We start from the raw sequence: 21694 nt of genomic DNA on the forward strand, positions 1-21694 counted from the left end.
TGCCATTTCTTGTCAGCTATTGGTAATATTTTATTAAATATTTTATTTTATTCAAGTGCTAGATAAGTCATCAGTATTTCTGTTTTCGCAGAAAAATGTTTATATAGCTGCTAAAAGACTGTTTTGTCAACTTCTTGGAGTATTCTAGCGTTTAGATGACCTCAAAGCTAATACATGCGGACTAAAAGCTACAGAACTAGTTCATAGCTGTCAACCCTCCCGTTTTTTCCGGGTTTCTCATGTATTTTAGCTCTTTTCCTGTTGTCTTCCCGTTTTAGTATTTTCCCGTAAAATATCCCGTATTTTTACGCTCTGATTGTGTTAACTCAGAACACGCAAGTATCTGTGTCTGTGAAGTGGTTCGCACTTGACCACGGGTGATGCACGTATGCATGCGCCGAACGCGTCTTTCCACGCTCATGGAGTTTCTTTGAAAGGCTCGCGGGAAATGTAGTATATTGTAATGGACATCGGGAGAAATAGGAACACGGGGGCACCGCGATGCGACTGCAAAGGGCACTTTCACTTTCACGATCAAAGTGCACGCCATTGATAAGCACTGTAAATGCAGTATTACAGTATACACCAATTAAACGCGCAGGTCTCCTCACTGGACGAGGCAATATCACTTTCGTTTCACTTTCAGATATCTCTTTTATAGATGCCATCAATGCTTTTACCTTTATAGATGTATTTACCGAAATCAAAACAGTCCATAAACTATAAATCCTCACGAAAACTTCAGTCAAGCCAGCTTGCGCGTCAACCTGAGAGATCGGCCTTCAAATTTCTCGGTTTCTGAATGGGCGGTTTGGCTTGATTGACACACGCTAATGTTCGGGCATGATTTATATACCATCGACCTGTCCTAAAACGTTAGCACGCTTTGATCGATGGTTTGGAGATCGCGTGTTTCTCCGTTCGAGAGCGCATTTCCGTTGATTGTTTACGAACGAAAGCTCACAGAAATGTGAAAATGAAAATGGTCTCATTTGAAAGAAAATATCCTAAGCTAAAAGATGATATAGTGTGACTGATTGAAGCAGCCCTTATCAAAAGTGCGGGGGTCCTGACCCCCTGTCCCCAGTGCCAACGTAATAATTGTGTAAAAAAAATCCCTTATTTTGGGGATGGATCCCGGGAAATCTCCCTTATTTTCAGTGTTCAATGTTGACAGCTATGCTAGTTTTTTTTTAGTTAAATTCTTACATTTTTAAATTAAAAAGGGGGTGCAATTTTGAGGAATTTGGTGTAAAATTTCACAATTAAAATACCAAAATACAAAATTACTTCTGGAGCAAATTTGAGCATCCCGATCAGCCAATGGCATGAATTTGGGGGTGGGACTAAACTTATTTTTATACTCTGTAAACCCAAATAAGTTGGCAAAACTTAAAAAATGTGAGGTAATCAGTTACATCAAAATTTTTAAGTTAAGAAATTCAAAGTTTAAGTAAGCAGAACTTGCAGATTTTTATTTACATTTCAGTTGCTCTTAACTTGAAATATTTGAGTACGCCAATTCATACATTTAACTTAAAATTACCATGTAATCTCAACTTAAATATTTTTAGTAGTGGAAACTTGATTAGATTTAACTAGCTAATTCAGTAAATGCTAACTTGCTATTTGGTTACACAATGCCTTGATAGCATTAACATTTAACACTACCAAATCTTCCACTTAAAGGTGCCCTAGATTATGTTTTTAAAAGATGTAATATAAGTCTAAGGTGTCCCCTGAATGTGTCTGTGAAGTTTCAGCTCAAAATACCCCATAGATTTTTTTTTATTAATTTTTTTAACTGCCTATTTTGGGGAATCATTATAAACGTGGCGATTTTATGCTGCGGCCCCTTTAAATCCTGTTTAAAAAACAGTGCCTTAACAAAGTTCACACAGCTAATATAACCCTCAAAATGGATCTTTACAAAGTGTTCGTCATGCATGCGGCATGCATGCGGCGGATTATGTGAGAATTGTATACTGTTATATTGTTTACTTCTGATTTTGAATGAGTTTGATGGTGCTCCGTGGCTAACGGCTAATGCTACACTGTTGGAGAGATTTATAAAGAATGAAGTTGTGTTTATGAATTATACAGACTGCAAGTGTTTAAAAATGAAAATAGCGACGGCTCTCTTGTCTCCGTGAATACAGTAATAACCGATGGTAACTTTAACCACATTTAACAGTACATTAGCAACATGCTAACGAAACATTTAGAAAGACAGTTTACAAATATCACTAAAAATATCATGTTATCATGGATCATGTCAGTTATTATTGCTCCATCTGCCATTTTTCGCTATTGTTCTTGCTTGCTTACCTAGTCTGATGATTTGGTTGTGCACATCCAGACGTTAATACTGGCTGCCCTTGTCTAATGCCTTTTATAATGTTGGAAACGTGGGCTGGCATATGCAAATATTGGGGGCGTACACCCGACTGTTACGTAACAGTCTGTGTTATGTTGAGATTCGCCTGTTCTGCGGAGGTCTTTTAAACAAATGAGATTTATATAAGAAGGAGGAAACAATGGAGTTTGAGACTCACTGTATGTCATTTCCATGTACTGAACTCTTGTTATTTAACTATGCCGAGATAAATTCAATTTTTCATTCAAGGGCACCTTTAACATTAATATTGCACAAAAAACATTATATAACACTTAATTTTAGCATTTACTCTCCCTTTCGAGTGTCATGGCAAAACATGCAGGGAAATAGAAATCTCAGCCCAGTTTCAGTTAAATTTAAGTTTGTCTAAATTAAAAGAAAGAAAGTTCAGATTACTTACTATGTGTCAGTTTTGTGAACTCAAAAAAAAGAAGTTCTAAATACTCATAAACGTTAATTTAATTGAACTAATTTGTTTAATTTAAGTTTACCCTACTCAAACCAATTAATTATTTTGAGCATGTATAAATGATGTAAAAATTATTTTTGCTATTACATTTGGTGACGCTAGATGTTTTACTCTGATTATAACATTATACCACTAAGACCCATGTGCATGAGGAGAATCTTACATCTTTATTCTTGTGCCTTCAGAGCAGAATATACAACAGAAGCTTCTCATTTCTCACCCACTCATCAGCATTGCTGTCGTAGTCAGTCAACCCTTTTGCAGGTCAATATGAAACATGCAGGTCTGATGAAATCGTGTGCAATGAGGGGGAAAAATGACTGGCATTGTGATGCGAATCACGGGTGTTTTTCGTATACGCGTGTGTTTGTGTGTATGTGCGGAGCCCACTCTGGGAGAAGGTTGACGCAGACACATTCTGTCCTGTTTAGTGTGCCGCTATGTCGCCTCAGGGTTCAATCCTAGCTCGTCGTCTTTGAACAGCTATCACATAAAAGACACTGTGATGACATCTGTGACCTCCTTATCTCACAATAGCTGGGTTTTATATCAGCCAGATTTACATCTAAATGCTGCCTCCCTGGATAGCTTCTCAAGTCCTTGAAATGAGACAAGACTTTGCTAAGGGTCTGAATAAACTATCTGTATCTCTATCTATGGTGCAAAGGTGAGGAAAAAAAGCATTGTGTTTTCCAGATGATTCAGTCAGCGGTGCTCTGAACGTCACGCTAAAAGTGGAAGCTGCATAAGTAGTCATTGCATTAAATAAGCAAAGGAACCAAAGCAGCAGATGTACAGAAACCCTCAAAGAAATCAAGGATCGGTTGTTTTTAGGGATGGTAATTGTGAAGAATTTAATGATTTTGGTTCGGATTCATCTTGAGGATTCCGGTTTCTAATCCATTTCATTAGCTATTCTTTTTGTTCTTGTAAGAATACATATTTGGGGCAATGTTGATTCACTAAAAAGACCAACTCATAATCAGACAATATTGTTCACGCTCTATTTCGCTCTGTGTATATTACATACGTACCTATATACATATATATTACAGATCACACCCAGCCATTGCTGTTAGTGCCACCCCCAAACTCACACCATTGGTTGAGCTAGTGCTACAGAGTATGTTAGTGTTATCTGCTAGTGTTATTTTAAATAAAAAAAAAAAAAGATCCTAGAAGTTTGCAAATATTCTTTTAGTAGATAAATATACATTTAAAATATTACGTCTCTCAGCGAAAACAGACCATACTGACTTGACCAATATTGAAGTGATTCTTCAAAAAACTTCAGAAAAGATAATGCAGTTTTTTTTTATTTCACATTTTTCACTAAGTAGAAAAAAAGGGAAGCAACAAAAAAGAAAGAAATATAGAGCTGACGAGTCTATAATGCTGAAAAAGCATGCAAAGTAGACAAATTCTTTCCATCCATGAATGATTTTAAGAACTAGTTTAGAAAAAGAAATGACTTTTTGTGAGCCATAGATGCAGTTTCTGGAAAGAGAAAGCAATAAACCAGCAGGTTGCGGAATGAAAATGTGATGCATAAACTTGTCTATAAAAACAAAACATTCACTTTTATTGCATTCCCTGTCTTACAACCAAGGATTTTACAGTTTGCTATTGTCAGATAAAATAATAAGTCTCTGACAATGATCTCCAAATCATTTAGTTTTATTTAGAAGGTACAGTAAAACTAGCATTACTAACCTGGCATGGTACACATTTGGGCCGCTTCATTGGGAAATAGTCCTTCAGCACAGGCACAAACTTAAAGAAGCGTTCGTCTCCCTAATAGACGTCAGGTTTTGTTCCTCCTCACATAGAGAGATCTGTAGCTGTTGGTGAGAGGAAGCAGACCCAGCAGTAAAGGATCGGACAAAACTGCATCTTAATGGGTAATTTAAAAGAACTGCTGATGAAGTCATTAATACTTAAAGACAGTCTGTCTGGAGTGCAATAGCAAGCAGCGCTAAATGACCATAATGGGAGGAGAGGTCAGGCCCTGATTCAAATGCTTTTGGAGAACAGGAATTTGGGGAGAAAAAAGAACAAAAATAGGCCTAATGGGTTCTGTCATTGTGTTTCACTGGGAGGGGTGTTATGGATGTTATGAGTGCATCAAACCCCTGTTATGCCATGACAAACCCAATCATAATTTAGTCTTGTCAGCTCTAACCGGCCATCTGGATGCTTGCCGTAGCAACAACAGCCATAAACAAAGAATAATATGAGTAACACAGAGCAAACTAACCATGACGTTTAATGGTGGGTATTGTTGGAATCGTATACTGTACAAATAAGGATCTCTTCTTTGAGCCAATGGGTTTTTAGCTTAGAGGTTTTCAAGTTAAATAAGGTTAACATTACTTGAAGAGACTTTCACATATGTTCAATAACGATATATTTGTCACGTTGTGTAATGTGTGCACAAAGACGAGGAGTACAAAATAGACAGTCTTTTAATAATAATCTTCACGAGGAAACACGCAGGAGTTTCCACATAATAATACTAAGATGATACCAAACGATTAACAGACAGAACTCAGGGTTTAAATACACAGGGAGAGTAATCCAAATAAATACGAACAGGTGAATAAAATCAGTAACTAATTAGGGAACAAAAGACAGTAAAAATGAAACTAAATCACACTTTACAATATTACACCAAGTCATACCTCATATGTTAATTTTAAAGCCGTTGTTTTCTCTAAAAACCAAATGTTGCATTCAAAAGTTTGGGGTCAGTATGTTATTCATTTTTTAAAAGATATTAATAATTTAATTCAGAAAGGATGCAGTAAATTGATCAAATGTTACCATAAAGACATTTATACTTTTACAAGAGAAAAAAAAAAAATGAAGCAGTATATCAACAATGTTTCTTGAGCACCAAATCTACATATTAGAATGATTTCTGAAGGATCATGTGATACCAAAGACTAGAGTAATGATGCTGAAAATTCAGCTTTGCCATCAAAGAAATCAATTATATTTTAAAATATATTTAAAAAAAAAAAATTTTATTAAATAAATGCATGCTTGGTGAGCATAAGATATTGATGTATCAGACAACTGTTGTAGTCCTTAGGTAGCAACTTACATTTTAAAAGTACACAATGGATTTGTTGTGGATCAAAACTTGAAAGTCTCTTCAAGTAATGTTGAGTTAACTGACAATATTGTACTCAATCAGAAAACACCATTTTAACTCATTTAAAATGCGCATATAGCTCAAAATATGTTATCTGGGCTACATTTATGGTACTTTTTGCGCGTGTGGTTTTTTTTTTTTCAGAGATTGACAGATGTCATTTTGAACTGTGGTAAGAGCTGTGTGAACATACTTCAAAAATGTCTACTTACTGTATGTGTTCTTCTGAAAAATAACAGCATGCATCTTTTGGAATGACGTGAGTAAATAATGATTTTAAATTTGTCATTTTTGGTGGTAAGTTATTTCTTCAACACAGTGAGATAAGATTTACTCTCTCCTTGTAATGTTTTTGACCTTTAAAAATAAATTACAGTGAATTTGTTTTCTCGAATATCAACATACAGTACAGTAGTTGAAAAGTGGACAAAATGGAGAGCTTTATGAATTTATGTTTATGTACATATTGGATTTAAAAGTAAAATTCACATTGGACTATATTATGAAAAATGAAAATGGAGTTTTGGACTGTTTTGATGAATGAGAATAACTATAAGGCTGGTGAAAAACATCAGTTAAAACATCACAGGTGAGATTTCACCCACATCTCAACTAGTCAGGAGCAAGTGCGTTAAATGCCATTTTTAAGAGTGAACCCATTTATTAATTTTCTTAAGAATTAATACAAGTGAATTTTATTTACAAGTGGCCCTAATTTGACCCGTATCACCATACTATGTTTAGGAAGACTGTTGCAGGCTCAGCTATAGTCCTTTAGGTCTAATCGTAGAGCAGGGTAATATGAAAGTAACCATTTTAATAGGAGAAAGTAACAACTTTTTACCCTTTCTCTGGGTTGCAACCTAGTTATGCTGGTCTCGTCCACAACACCAATCCATAAAAGCCCATCCTAAAAGCAAGCCGGATATTGATAGTGACTCAGCTGGGATTGCTCCTGCTGGCTAAATTGCAAGCGTTCCATCATTGTAAAGTCCACAGTATTATTTGAGTTGTATAAAGATTTGCCCATGCGACATGCTCTTTGGCAATATATCCCTCTGAACTGAATGCGGCCCAGTACCGTTGGATGCGTTCATGTGTAATTAGAGTTGACAGGTCCGCAGCAACCCATATTAAAGTGCTGAGATGGGCAACCCAATGCATCACTGATTACCACTTAAGGAAAGTTTGGCGAACACCTGAATGGAGCCGCATCGCAGCACAGCTGCTGCGGCCCTACCTACCGCACTTTTTTGTTCAGATACCGTACCATCAATTAAAAGCCCTGCATTGCAGACGCTCTTCTGGCATTCATTCATTTTCAAAGCACTTCGCTAAAAGGCGTCACTAAGAGTGTCACAATAAAAGTTCAACCAATCTCTCTCTCAAGCTCACTGGCAGCTTGCAGAACTCGCTGGCACCTATCAATAATAGAAGCAGATGTGGAGGCCTCAGGATAGAAAATGTGCTGAAACACTAGGCTGTAAATGTACACTTTAAACGTGTAGGATAATTGCAGAGGTTGTGCAAACGGCCTCATTCTGTGGTAATGTGTACTGTCTGGGCTGATGGGTCAGCTGTGTTTGCAAGGCATATGCTTAACAAATATGAACAGTAAGCTGAGTGAACCACGCTTTGGTTGTTTAGACTCACAGCTTGACTGTTAAAGAAATAAGCCACCCGAATATGACATTTCTACATTGCACTGTAAAAAACTTTTTTTTTTACAAGTTGCAAATAGTGACAGTGACATGACGTGAAGGCCAAGTATGGTAACCCATCCCAGTTTATGCACACACATTAGGAGCAGTGAGTAGTGAACACACACACACACACACACACTGCAAACCGTGGACACACACACACGGAGCAGTGGGCTGCAATTTGCTGTGACTAGGTTAGGTGCCTTGCTGCTGGTATTGAGAATCGGAATAGGAGTACAATTACTATTTCAGTCTTAATACTTCGAAATGTCATGTTTAATTCAATGTATAACTTTTTGTTTATTTTTTAGTTATTTTTGAAATTTACTAGCAATTTCTGAGTGAAAATGAAGTAAATCATACAGTACATTTTTTGGTAACACTTTGGTATGGGGAACACATATTCACTATTAAAGGGTTAGTTCACCAAAAAATTAAGTTAAGATAAATTAAGATATATTGATGAAATCCGAGAGTTTTTTTATCCTCCATTGAAAGCATTGAAATGACCACATTCAAGGTCCAGAAAAGTAGTAAAAACATCATTCAAATAGTCTACGACCTTGAATGTGGTAATTTCGATGCTTTCAATGGAGGATAAAAAAATTTCATCAAAATATCTTAATTTGTGTTCCGAAGATGAATGGAGGTCTTATGATTGTGGAACGACATAGTGAGTAATGACAGAAATGTCATTTTTGGGTGAACTAACCCTTTAACTACAACTTTTGCCTCAATAAACTCTTAATTTACTGTTTATTAGTTAGTAAGGTAGTTGTTGTAACATTTAAGTGTAGGTATGGAGTAGGATTAAGGGATGTAGAATATGGTCATGCAGAATAAGGCATTAATATGTGCTTCATAAGTACTAATAAAAAGCCAATATGCAAGCTAATAAGCAATTAGTAAAAATTGAGAATTGTTCCCCATACTAAAGTGTTACCTTTTTTTTTTTTTTTTTTTTTTTATACAGTGTATTTAGCTGAACTCATATTGTTCCGTATCCATTTGCTGTTAAATTTTCCTGAAGGAACTTAAAAGTTGAACATCTGAAAACTTTTGTAGAGCACTGTGCAGCTCTTCCCATAAAATTATACAAATAGGATTTTAAAAAGTCATCATAAAGGCCGTTCACACCGAACCATAAAAATAAAGAAAACTATAAAGATATAGTTCTAAAAATCTTTCTAAATATGAAAGAATAGCACTGTCCCACACACAGCTATAACGATAACAATATAGAGAAACGATATCGTTGGGATCACTTTCAGAACGATTTTTTTTCCAGCTGTTGAACGATAAAACACTGACAGCCAATCAGAATCCATTCTAATTTAAGGGCTCACGCTGTCGCGCATTTCAAATTGCAGACGACATTGAGAAGTTGTTAATCGCTAGGTTCAGAAAAAGCCACCACTTTTTGACAAGTCATCCCCCCTTTTCAAGGATACTTAAAAGAAAATTGATATATGGAAAACAATCGGTCATACCCTCAGAATAAATGGTGAGAAGTATTAACGACGAGATCATTATGCCTAGCAAACAGTGTAACATAAAAATTACCTCAGGTATCCAGCGCTGGTTTTGACAACATTGTCTTCCTTTTAAGTTGCAGTGAAAAAGACTAGGCGTTGTTTTTATTCAACTTTATTGACTTCGTCAGCTAAATTCAGTGTTAGATTAGATCGATTGCACTAGCTATTCACTCGAAACATGGCATGATGAGGACATCTGCTGGTTAAAGCTGTGTAACTGCAACAAGAACAGCAGAAACATATTGTACACACTTTGAAACCGCAGCGCGTGACTTATGTTGGTGTAGACGCATATATTGTTAACGTTATAGTTATCTTTATAGTTATCGTTCTTGGTGTGAACGGACCTTAATAAAAGTGGTCCAATTGACTTTTGTCCTTGTAATTCAAATGGACCACCTTTATGAGACTTTTCTTTTTGGAGCTTGACTGTGGTCACTTTGAGCTTTTATTTATGGAAAGAGGTGAAAAAAAAAAAAGCATATAGTACTGGTTCAGAATGATGGTGAGTAAATAAAAATAGTTTAAAAACTATGGTGAGTAGACAAAACTGTAATTTTTGGGTGAACTATTCTTTAACTTTTGGGTGTTATTCACCTCCCCTTGTCTGCTCTGTGGATTGCTTACATAAACAGCAACTTGCATCACTTGCAAACTTTGATCAAACAGTCTGTCGCAGAGCAACAAACAAACTGGGGGCAGGAAATTATCATCAATATCTGATGGCCCTCTGGAATGCAGGTTTAAATGATTAATACTGGCAGTGAGCTGCAAAAGTGCTGTGCTCTCCCTAACACAGCAGCAGACATTGTGTGAAGTGTTTATCTGATGCACTGTTTAGATGGTGAACATGATGCATCTGTTGTACATGTGTGAAAATAATGCTCCATGCATTGCTGTTTCAAACTTTATTGTATGCATATTTGAATAATTGCGTGTATATGTTTATTTCACACAGGAAAAGGAGTATGTGGAATCCTGCAGATTTGGCCCATTTGGGACTCATTAAGCTTAAAGTAAGTGTTTTAATGCAAAATAATATAATCAATAAACTTTAATAGACATTTGACAGCCCTGACATATAATAGATGGCAGAATTTAATGCAGAGTTGTTAAAAAAGCATGCTGAAATGTTATCCCACATCCACAAGGGGGCACTGAAACACCCAGAGGGGCCAATCACTGGCTTATTAAAAAATTAATTGAACAGCCCTTCTGTAGGCTGTTATTGAACACCTCATTATTGGAGCTTATGTAATCAGCTTTCAGTGTTACACTTATTAAGACATACCGACAGGTAGCGTAAAGCAGGACCGCTACAGTTTGTTAACACTGGCTTTTGTGAACTAATTACCAATTACCTCTAATATACTGTACCTCACTGCAGTCATGCATACCCATAGTTGCAGTGTGTGACAAATAGAGTCACTTAATATACAAGCCTGCAAAATGGGAGTTCATGGGCAAGGACAAAAAAAAATAAAAAAATAATGATGTTGCAGTTATGGGAGAAGAAATTGTAAATAAAAATGGTATATATTATCCAAAGCAATCAGTATGTTATTTTAGCTTTTATTTTAGTTTTATTGATATTTTATTTAGTTTTAGTTGAAGTTTTCAATTAATATTTGTATTTGATTTTATTTCAGCTTTATTTCAAAGAACAGAAATGTTATATTAATAGTTTTAGTTTTATATATATATGTGTGTGTGTGTGTGTGTTAATGAATATAATACAGGGCTTGACATTAACACCAACCCGCCAAATGCGGGTGGATTTCAGCAGTGGCGTGTAACGCAGTCACTTTGGCGGGTTGAATTTTATATATAATATATACATTTTTTAATTGTAGTCTTTTAAAAAGCCATCTGAAATAATAAACTAAATGCAATGTAGTCTTGTCCAAAAATATTGATTTTTCGATACATATCGATACTGAAATATCTGAAACGCTTCCAATAGGCTACTCATTTTCCACAGAATAGATACACGATATCAGCTCTTTCTCGCTCTCTCTCGCACATAAAGCCGCCTCTCAGTACAAAATTCTGTTCTTTTTCGCTGCTTATTGCGATTAAACAGTCAAATACACACAAAAAAAATGTCAAAATGCTGGTCTTGGCGAGTATTCATATAAACACAGTCAATTATGTTTTAAATGAATGTAAACAATCTGTGCGTCAGCTCTTAAAGTGACAGCAGCCTAATATACAGTACCTGCTGCCAAATTATGAGATATTATTAAAAATATCTATATATGGCAGTTTTCCCCCATGGTATCGATGTCAGAAATTGTGGCCAGTGAAAATGCTGAGTGGCTAGTAACTTTGGAAAATCACTAACATTAGTCACAGTGCCTGGTGATCAAAAAAGTTAATGTCAAGCCCTGAATGTATATAATGTATTTAGCCCTTAGCTGAACCCTATGCGACTGAGAAAAACATCTATGTAGCAGGGCAACCATCTGCTCACATGTCACAAATCTTTTATAAAAATTCCATCTCAGTGAGCAATTGATAATATTGCGATTCATACTGCTACAAAGATTTCGATATGAGATGTAGTGAAACAGCTGCTTTGGAAAACAGGCTATACAGTATATTAGCATGACACAGTGGACATGTTTTGTGGTGGAGTCAGCCTTTAAATGCATTCAAAGCCACATCAACTGTCATATCAGTCTTGTAAATCTGTGAAATAGCCATTGTGGTATTTAAATGACACAATACAGCTTTAACATCCACAGTTTAGCCTGTCAATGAGGGTGTGTTCAAGGTGCTAAGGAACCTCTGAAAGAATAATGCCCTGATTTTTCACTGTTATAGTTGGGTGAAAAGCCTATGGCATACTGAATAAGAGCAGATCAAATAAAACATTTAGGAGAACCCAAAGTTCAACCTCGCTAAAGCACAAAGCAGGAAAGTGCATCAGTCTGGTTTCCAATTTAAAGCGATAGAAGTCATGGGCTCTGCAGTAGCTCATGAATTTTTAAAGGATCGATATCTCTCCATACAGCTGCTACAGATGCGCAGTCCTCCTTAATTTCGTATTCTTTATTGGTTCGTCCCAGTTTAACCAAAACTAGATTAAGATTTGAGAAAGTTATCAGATACAAGCATTGTAACACTTTCAGGCAGATAATTAAAATTTTGTGATGTGAATGTAATAAATTCAAATCTCTGAATTGAAGACAACTATGTCTCTAAGAGTTATAATGACTTTTAAGGGAACAAAGAAACAAATGCATGTAAACAAAATACTAGGTTATTCATATGACATATAATACATTCCAGGAGGATTCTGTATTATTAATTTTGTCATGAGCTGAAGTTAATGGCCTTCATTTCCACCGGATTTGTTTGTAACGGTTTGCTTGCTTGGAGACATTGTGGAAACTTGGCAAATGTGAGGACCAGGCATGATGGCCGGAAAACACAGATAGGCTAAGTCATGTGGCATGGAACATGCACAACACAAACAATGCGCAGTATCACTAATTCTGTCGGTTTCCCAGGTACAAGTGAAATGAATCCGAGATTTAACTGGACCAGAGGACATGACAGGAAGGAGGGGTCTGCAATTTCTCCTGCAGTCATTACCTCCGGAAATCGGAATGTAAATACAAGGTACTGCCACTCAAGATTGCTGGGAAAATTAAAGCATGTCATAAACATTGATAGAGAGACTGATTGTGTGTGTATTTTTTTTGTGGGTGTGGGCTTGTGTTTGTGTTTATGCCGACTATTTGGGATTGCGTTGCACCAGCATTAACTTTAAAGGTGCCCTAGAATGCTTTTTCACAAGATGTAATATAAGTCTAAGGTGTCTCCTGAATGTGTCTGTGAAGTTTCAGCTCAAAATACCCCATAGATTTTTTTTTTATTCATTTTTTTTTTAACTGCCAATTTTGGGGCATCATTATAAATGCGCAGATTCAGCGTGCTTCCCCTTTAAATCCTCGCGCTCCCCGCCCCGAGCTCGCAACTCTTTAATACTTTGCATAAGTTCACACAGCTAATATATCCCTCAAAATGGATCTTTACAAAGTGTTCGTCATGCAGCATGTCTAATCGTGTAAGTATGGTATTTATTTGGATTTACATTTGATTCTGAATGAGTTTGATAGTATGTTCCGTGGCTAAAGTTAACATTACACACTGTTGGAGAGATTTATAAAGAATGAAGTTGTGTTTATGAATTATACAGACTGCAAGTGTTTAAAAATGAAAATAACAACATGACTCTAGTCTCCGTGAATACAGTAAGAAACAATGGTAACTTTAACCACATTTAACAGTACATTAGCAACATGCTAACGAAACATTTAGAAAGACAATTTACAAATATCACTAAAAATATCATGATATCATGGATCATGTCAGTTATTATTGCTCCATCTGCCATTTTTCACTATTGTCCTTGCTTGCTTACCTGCATAGTCTGATGATTCGGCTGTGCAGATCCAGACAGTTAATTCTGGCTTGTCTAATGCCTTGAACATGGGCTGGCATATGCAAATATTGAGGGTGTACATATTAATGATCCCGACTGTTACGTAACAGTCAGTGTTATGTTAAGATTCGCCTGTTCTTCAGAGGTCTTTTAAACAAATGAGATTTACATAAGAAGGAGGAAACAATGGTGTTTGAGACTCACTGTATGTCATTTTCATGTACTGAACTCTTGTTATTCAACTATGCCAAGGTAAATTCAATTTTCAATTCTATGGCACCTTTAAGTATAAAAGTATAGGATATATACTATACAAGCAAGTACACTTTTATGCTAGACCTATATAGTATATAAAGTGTATATTGCATGTGTTACTCGGCTCTAATGAATACTTGATTCTGATCAAGTCACGGGCACGGCATCGATCGTGGCAACAGGCCGCTCACGTAAATAAAATCAACGCTACAGCATATAGCTATAATATACGGTCATATCTTCAACTGTGTTTGACAATAAAGACAGATACAGACTTATTATTAGATTAAAGTATTATTAAGCTGTTAATATTGTTGCAGTGTTCGTCTTGTTTGCTAGCCGGTTTGTTTTGTTTACTAGCCTATTGTAGCCTAGCCTAGATTTTTCTTAATACAGCTAAAATTATAAAGTAGGCCTAATGTCAACTTACATCAATATTTTATGTGCACCTATTTTATTATTGTTTATTTTGTGAGTGTAAGCAGGATACAAGTCGTTTTTGCAATATAAATTCCTTCATAAGCAGCAAAAACGGTAGTGTAGTAGAAAATAAACTTTTTTTCTTGTCTAAAGAACATTTCTACAATAACTACAATAATGGAAGATTAATAAAAGAATTGTTACTTTAGTAACAAGGACGTTTCTTTTCATTGTAGACTGTGAAACCCGCGGGAGCCGTTTAAATTCAGACCTGGAATTTCCTGAGGGCGACTGAAGCAATTACAGCCCGCTATATATCTGCATCTTGCCGAGTGACCCCAAACACCACACAGTCATTATTTCCATATCGCCTTGCTCTCACGCCCACTGAGAGAGGGAGCAGAGAGCTCATCCGGTGCATTGAGGGACGTCCAGGTCCTCATCTGCGCTCTGTACAGCATCAGCACCAGCCACTGCGTGAGAAACAAACCGAGTCGCATCCCCGCGGAGAGCAGCACCGCGTGCGCTTCATTCAATCTGGAGCGTCAGATGGTGCAAGATGCTCCGCTTCTTTGTCCTCCTCAACACCCGAACTGAGCAAGTTAACGCTGGAAGGGACCAATAGTAGTTGAGGGACCCGCGAAGAAGACACGTTTCAGTTGCACTGAACGGCTCTTGCAGGACGCGCGCTTGGATTATTGTCCTCATATCACCATTCCCGTGGATTTCCTGCTGGACAACTAAACACGCGCGTCGCGGCTTCCAGAGAAAGAAAACGACTCACTACTGTTTAAAATGTGTTAATTCGGTTTCTTTCTCGCGAGGGAGGAGCAATGAGAGCGTAAACAACACTGGGTGGCTTTGTTTCTCAGACACGGACCCGTGGAAGATCATATTGACATGTTTTCAGTTCTGGATCTGGAGATAGCGTTATTTCTCCGCTAACTTAGAGAAGTGTTGTCCGTATCTCTTTGACTTTACATTACACCTCAATTCTACTTTTCAAACAAACACATGCAGTTTTCTTCATATCTTCTTCCTATATGGTGGAGCGCTTGGGATGCTTTCATCGGAAGGGCGTATTTGATTCGCGTCTACCGCCTTTGGAGTGAAGAAAGATCCCTTTAAACCCGCTGCCTGGGCATCATTTGTGGAGTTACAGCGACCCACGTGGAAACACGGACTCGAAGGAGGGCAAGATGGGCTGTTGCAGTGGTAGATGCACGCTGGCATTTATATGTGGCATGCAATTGGTAAGTGAAAATGCTTAAGTAATTTCTACCTGCTGTGATGGTGATAGTTTATGGATTTGAACTTACAGCCTTACAGATTACCAGCCAAGATCTTTCATTAGGCTACTAATTTCTAAATTACAGCATCACTTTCTAATAAAAACAGGTGAATTTGTGGATCAGGACAGTCTGATTGGACTAACCTTGGGTTAAAGTTTATAGAGGGTTTGAACCTACAACCTTTCGGATGGCTTGCCAAGGTTTTTAATCTGATTCTTTCTGGGCGCTTGTGCCTTTTTATTTAATGTGATTTTATAGAGTTGTCACTTGTAATTGTGCAAAAAACTGTAGTGAACCTGAGAACTCAAGAACCCAAGTGACCACCTGACTAGTAGTCATTGATACGGTACTAAGATGTATGTATCTTAGTGGAAATAATGTAGGGCTATATGTGGAAACCCTGCCTCGTTATATTACACCGGAGGGCTGATGATGCTCATGAAGGCAGGGCTTGTGTCATTAGCCTGGGGCCACTATCATTTATGCTTATCTTCCCACTACCATGAGTCCTGACAGCCAATTAGGAGTTTTAAGTTTAAGATTCTAAGCCAAGTCTCATTGACCTACTAAAGCAGAAAACGATTACTTATTGCTTCTGCTATTGCTTAAGAGGGTTTTTACGTTAGAATTCTACATTTAATGTTTTCTAATCCAGTCCCATTTCAGTCTGGTGTTTGTACAGCAACATTGCGCTCTGCAAGAATTCACGGAACTGAGTAATTTTACTCTTCCCAGACTATCTGTATGACACCTTTTGAATCACTCTTTTAGTTACAGTAATGGATAGTGGCCAGCGACAGTCTCGCCATGCCAACCAGCTGGCATGGTGAATCAGACGTGCGTGATAGATCACATGACAACTGGCAAGCGTGACTACACTAATCCAAATGGACGTTTGTAGGTTAATGTATCACACAGGTCATTAACCCGAAGAATCAGCTGTAGTGGGTGATGTCACCACCTGGTGTCTATTAATCAGACCTTACTCAGTGTTCGTGACTAGAAGCCGCTCTTTGAGTGGGATGATGTCATAAGCATATCATTTGAGCGGGATGATGTCATAGGTGAGCAAGTTACTTTTAGTAGCCGTTGGGTGGGTTTTGTGCTGATTGATGTAAAACTTTGAGGGGAGTTCATGTTTTTTTTGTTTTTTGGTGCACTGATCTGAGCTCTCTTTTGTCCTCTCTTTTCTTTTGTGTTTCTCTGACCTTTTCCGATCCCTTTTTCCCCATGTTTGCTACTATCCTGCGAGAGAGTTAATTCTGAGCACAACTGGGATGCCCTCATTTGGAAGGTTCAAAAACACGTTGTATTTGCAATGTTTTGTATTTGTTCCTCTCGTCACACTCTGTAAGTAGGGAGACTCAGAGCAACTAAATTGACTTACTAGGTAAATGCTTAGTAATGTTCTCTCATTTCATGAGAAAAAGAAGGGTGATTGTATGAGGAAAAAGCCTTTTAACACTGCTGCTGGTAGCCGCCACATATTGTTTAATCATGATAGTCAGGGGCAATTGCCTCACTAGTTATGAATTAAAATGGTCATAAAATTTGTCTTGAAATTATTTATGAACGCTGTTACAGAATGCATTGATATCAACTTTAAATTTAAAAGGATTTCAGATATTGTTGGTTCCTCTTAGACTTCATGACTAGCATTAAGCACATTTATTCCTGACAGCTAAAAGAATTTAGTAGCGTAAAAAGGTGAAAAAAAATACAGAAATTGTATAAGTATAACATAAGCATGGTCTTATGTGGGTTGATATCATTTGTGTCACAATTTCCACCAACAACTTTTTTTTTAACCAAAGATGGCATGTAGTTCAGCATATAGTCTCAGAGTTATGAAGAAAAATGAAGAAAAAAAAGTTGTTGTCAAAGCTCTTTCCTCATCTATCTTTGTTACCCTTTTCTTCCATAGGAATGGCTGTAAAAAACACATAATGCACCCAGCTTTGCTAAATTACCAGGCAGACTAGTTTTTATTGCCTAAGGCAATAATACAGATAAAATGTCCATAGTTAAAGCATTTATGAGAGTTCTCTCTGGTGGTTTTTGTGTCTGGCATGTATAAATGCCTGTGGTCTAACAGTCTGGCCTGGAGGCCCAACATTCTGACACTGAAGCAATGAAAGAATATTGTATACTCAAGGGGATGTGTTCATAGAGATTGCTCAAAGATGCATTCATAGGAAGGACATCTGGTAAAATAGTTTGACTCTATTATGGCTGATGAAGAACTTGATAACCGTTGTCAAATTGTCCTCTTAGCTTCATCCTCCGACAGCCTTCCTTTGATGCATATTGTATACTAAGATGAATACAGCTGGTGAAATCCACCCGTTCCAATTGGCTGCCCACAAGGGAACTTCTGGGAATCAGCTGTACACAAGTTTTTTTTATCAGCCTGTTAGGAAGATTTGTTTACATGTTGGTAGGGGTGGGCGATATGACTAAAATCTTATATCACGATACATGATTAATTTTATTTCATGATAACTAGGGATGTGCAACGATTAATCGTGATTAATCGTTTGCAAAATAAAAGTGTGTGTTTACATAATATATGTGTGTGTTCTGCGTATAATAGTTATGTATATATAAATACAGACACATACATGTATATACTTAAGAAAAATGTTAGATTTATATATATAAAATATTTATATGTACTATAAAATATATATAAATATATATATTTATTTAAACATGCATATATTTCTTAAATGTATACATGTATGTCTGTGTATTTATATATTCATAATTATTATACACAGACCACGCACATATATTATGTAAGCACAGACATTTATTTTGCTAACGATTAATCGCGATTAATCGTTGCACATCCCTAATGATAACCGTATATATCACAATATAGTTATTTTTGCTTAAAAATAAGGTTTCTGTCAGGATTACTATCGTCAAAGATGACTGGCAGTTAGCATACAGTTTGGACTGGCGGTATGGTTCTGTTCTGGGCAAGAACTCCCTGCCCATCCATACAGCCTAGCATGGATAAGAGCAGGCAAAGCAGTGATAACCCCTCTTAGGGTAAACAGAACAGAACTGAAGTACTGATAATACTGAATGGACCATATATATATATATATATATATATACATATATTAGTGCTGTCAATCGATTAGAAAAATTAACTCAATGAACGCAATAAATCACACATTTTTTCTGTGATCAATTAAAAACACTAAGTTTTTATACATTTTTAATATATTTTATAATGTAATAATTTCACTGTAAATCTCCAAATTAAAACAACATAAGGAAACAACATAAAGACAGTATATTTTAAATACTTCTTTAATGGCATCCTTCTACTGATGAAGAGCGGTTCTAGTGACGACATCCGCGATTCCAGAGGGAGGGGCTCTGATGACATCCCAAATGTCTGTTTCATTGTAGGGGGTGTAACTTGTAGTAGGTGCGTAATTTATTGGGGCGTGGTTTGTAGTTCTGCGGCATGCAGTCGGACACACTTGAAATTGGTACAGTTCAGTACTTGGAACTCAACGTATAAAATTATCTAAGAGTTTTATTTTAGACATGCTGTATCATCTGTTATGTCCTTGAGGGAAGTTCTGACCAAGTGGTTCTCTCAAATTTTGCACTAATTTTCTTGTTATGTATGTAAGCTTTTGTAGAAACTGAAGCATCATTATTTGAATGTTTTACCACTTTGTTGTACGCCGGTCTGTTGTTGTGGCTGCATTGATTTCAGATTTATCTGCCCCTGCGCACCCTTATCAACAACAGTTGGTCATTTTACATGTTCATCAGAAGGTTTTGTTCTGTCTAAGTGGGCAGTACTTGGCCAGAATAAACTGCAGAATGCAGTAGAATTAATGTCGATAGTCAAAAATCTATCTGGATTATATCATAAATATTAGTTGTCAAGTCTGTTTCTTTGTTTCTTTAAATGATTTGAATGAATTAATTGACAATAATTCAAAGATGTTATTTGTGGCAGATGAGTTGAAAAGACATTACAGAATCTTTAGAGTGCAAAATATGATTTATTTCCATATCATTGTCTATCATTGGCCTGCAGTCCACAGCAATGCGTAATGCATTCGAGTTAGTCCATCTGTCCTTATTCATTTTTTGTGCTGTTTGCTTTCAGTAAGTGTGATTTGGCAAGTTGCCTGTAGAATAGTCATAGTCAGGAAGCATGATTAAATGTTAATTTTATGATTTTTTTTTTAATAATTAATTTAATTGTACTAAAGTAACATGTTGAATCGAAGTCCATTAAACTACAGAAGGAGATGCACAACAGGGCATTGAAAATTTACAATTTAACTTTAATCAGCTTCTGCATTTGTCCTTTCAGATACATTTATGAAATCAGGTTGTACATCTGTCATTTTTTTTTCTTATTTGTTTATGCTTTTTCAGCCACAAATGTATGTTTAGCCACATAAACCCAAGATTGATTGTTAACTTAAATGTTACCTTGGGAGTAAAAATAGAATGGGTAAATAGAAAAAAAAGAAAGGAAAAAGGATTGTGATTGTGGAATTAGATTGTGTCCTCATTGGCAAATAACAAATTGCCCAGAGTCTGACAGACACCTGTTGTTCTTGAGGTCATGAACTGAGTTTATTTCTAAACTCTCTTGAAATATTCTACACCTGGCGCTACACATTTCTATAATTGCTTTGTTTTCAAACAGGTATGAATGTCTGCTGTCATTTTTCCTCTTTGAACACCACAAAGACAAAGGTTTAATTGTTGTTTTCTTTCATCGTAATCAGCTGTATGCAGGAGAAAGGCTTGCGTTCTTGAAATTAATTACTCTCCTGAATGCAGGTGATTTGCCAAATGTAGATTTTCTTGAGGTTAATGCTGTGCATTGTGTTTGATTGAGTTCGTCCATAAGCATGTAAAAGTACTGCGACAACTCTTCTTTCTTTCTTTTTTTATGGATTAGAAGTAAACGGATTCCTAGCGTACAGACGGAAACAGATCCTTTGCCAAACACAACAATCGCATTGGCAGAATATTGCTCTAAATTGCTGTGCAATGCCTTTGCGACTTGACCTTGATTTTCCAAAACTGACAGATGGTTTCGGAAGCTGTTTTGCATAATTAATCCAAATATTTACATTCTGTCTTATCAAAGCATTGATGCCATAACTCAACCATGTATAAATGAATGTTTCTGTACACCATGAATTTAGACTTGCTAATTAAAAGCTGCGTTAAGATGCTTTTTTTTTTGCAAACTTACTCTCTTATACCTAAACATAATTAAACAAGTGACAAAACTCTTTTTCATGTAAATCAGTTTTTTGTGCAACATTTTGTTGATCACTTGGTTTGTATTACAGTACTTCACCATCAATCTAATAGTCCTTTCATGCAGTCTCATTGGCTGTAAATCAAACAAAAACCACATAACCTCACATAAATATTAAGCATGAAATATTATTGTGACATCAGTTTCACAAGCTATGTTTCCATCCAAAGTTGCAAGTTTAACTTATTCGCAAAATTGAAATATCGCGTAAAAAAAATTGTGAATAAAGCACCATTTCCATCCCATGTGTTTAAGAAAACAAAATCGTCACTTCCTGGGAAATTGGCTCAAAATATCTGTAATAAAAATGAAAGTTGCTGCAATCAGGGAAGCAACTGTGGCTCTTTTTTCGTACATCATAATGACTTGTAATTATACCCAACCATTTTGATAACAGACTTTGACTCAAGCATTTTAGAATGACCAAAAACCAAAATTTGAGTTGCTCTGCAATTTAATCGGTCCGCTGGTTAGTCCAGTTATCCAATCACATCCACTGCTGAGGCAAAGACATTAGGGATGGGCATTTTTCCATAATATTGTATTCGAATATTTGGGCTCGTAAAAAACGAATATTCGAATATTCGTTTATTTAAATGACGTCAAAAATGACGTTATTTTTTTAATTCATCAAGATTTTGTAACCATTTCTGAACAAGCTTACGATTAGGCAATATACACGACAACCT

The 21694-nt window shown here is 36.4% G+C and overlaps 1 protein-coding gene across 6 annotated transcripts in view; it reads left to right on the top strand.

The window, feature by feature from the left end:
- The window catches only part of nkain2 (sodium/potassium transporting ATPase interacting 2), a 164520-nt gene that overhangs the window by 29814 nt on the left and 113012 nt on the right, over window positions 1-21694 (top strand). For all 6 annotated transcript variants that reach the window (XR_007187119.1, XM_048207428.1, XM_048207430.1 and 3 more), the window contains 3 exons: window positions 10221-10278; window positions 12778-12889; window positions 14627-15643. Coding sequence is in view for 5 of the 6 variants with exons in the window: in XM_048207428.1 (XP_048063385.1) it covers window positions 15590-15643 (54 nt within the window). In the remaining variant the exon portion in view is untranslated. The remainder of the gene's footprint in view (window positions 1-10220; window positions 10279-12777; window positions 12890-14626; window positions 15644-21694) is intronic.

Source organism: Megalobrama amblycephala, linkage group LG11 (genome assembly GCF_018812025.1).
Source record: "Megalobrama amblycephala isolate DHTTF-2021 linkage group LG11, ASM1881202v1, whole genome shotgun sequence".
In the NCBI taxonomy this organism is placed as follows: domain Eukaryota; kingdom Metazoa; phylum Chordata; class Actinopteri; order Cypriniformes; family Xenocyprididae; genus Megalobrama; species Megalobrama amblycephala.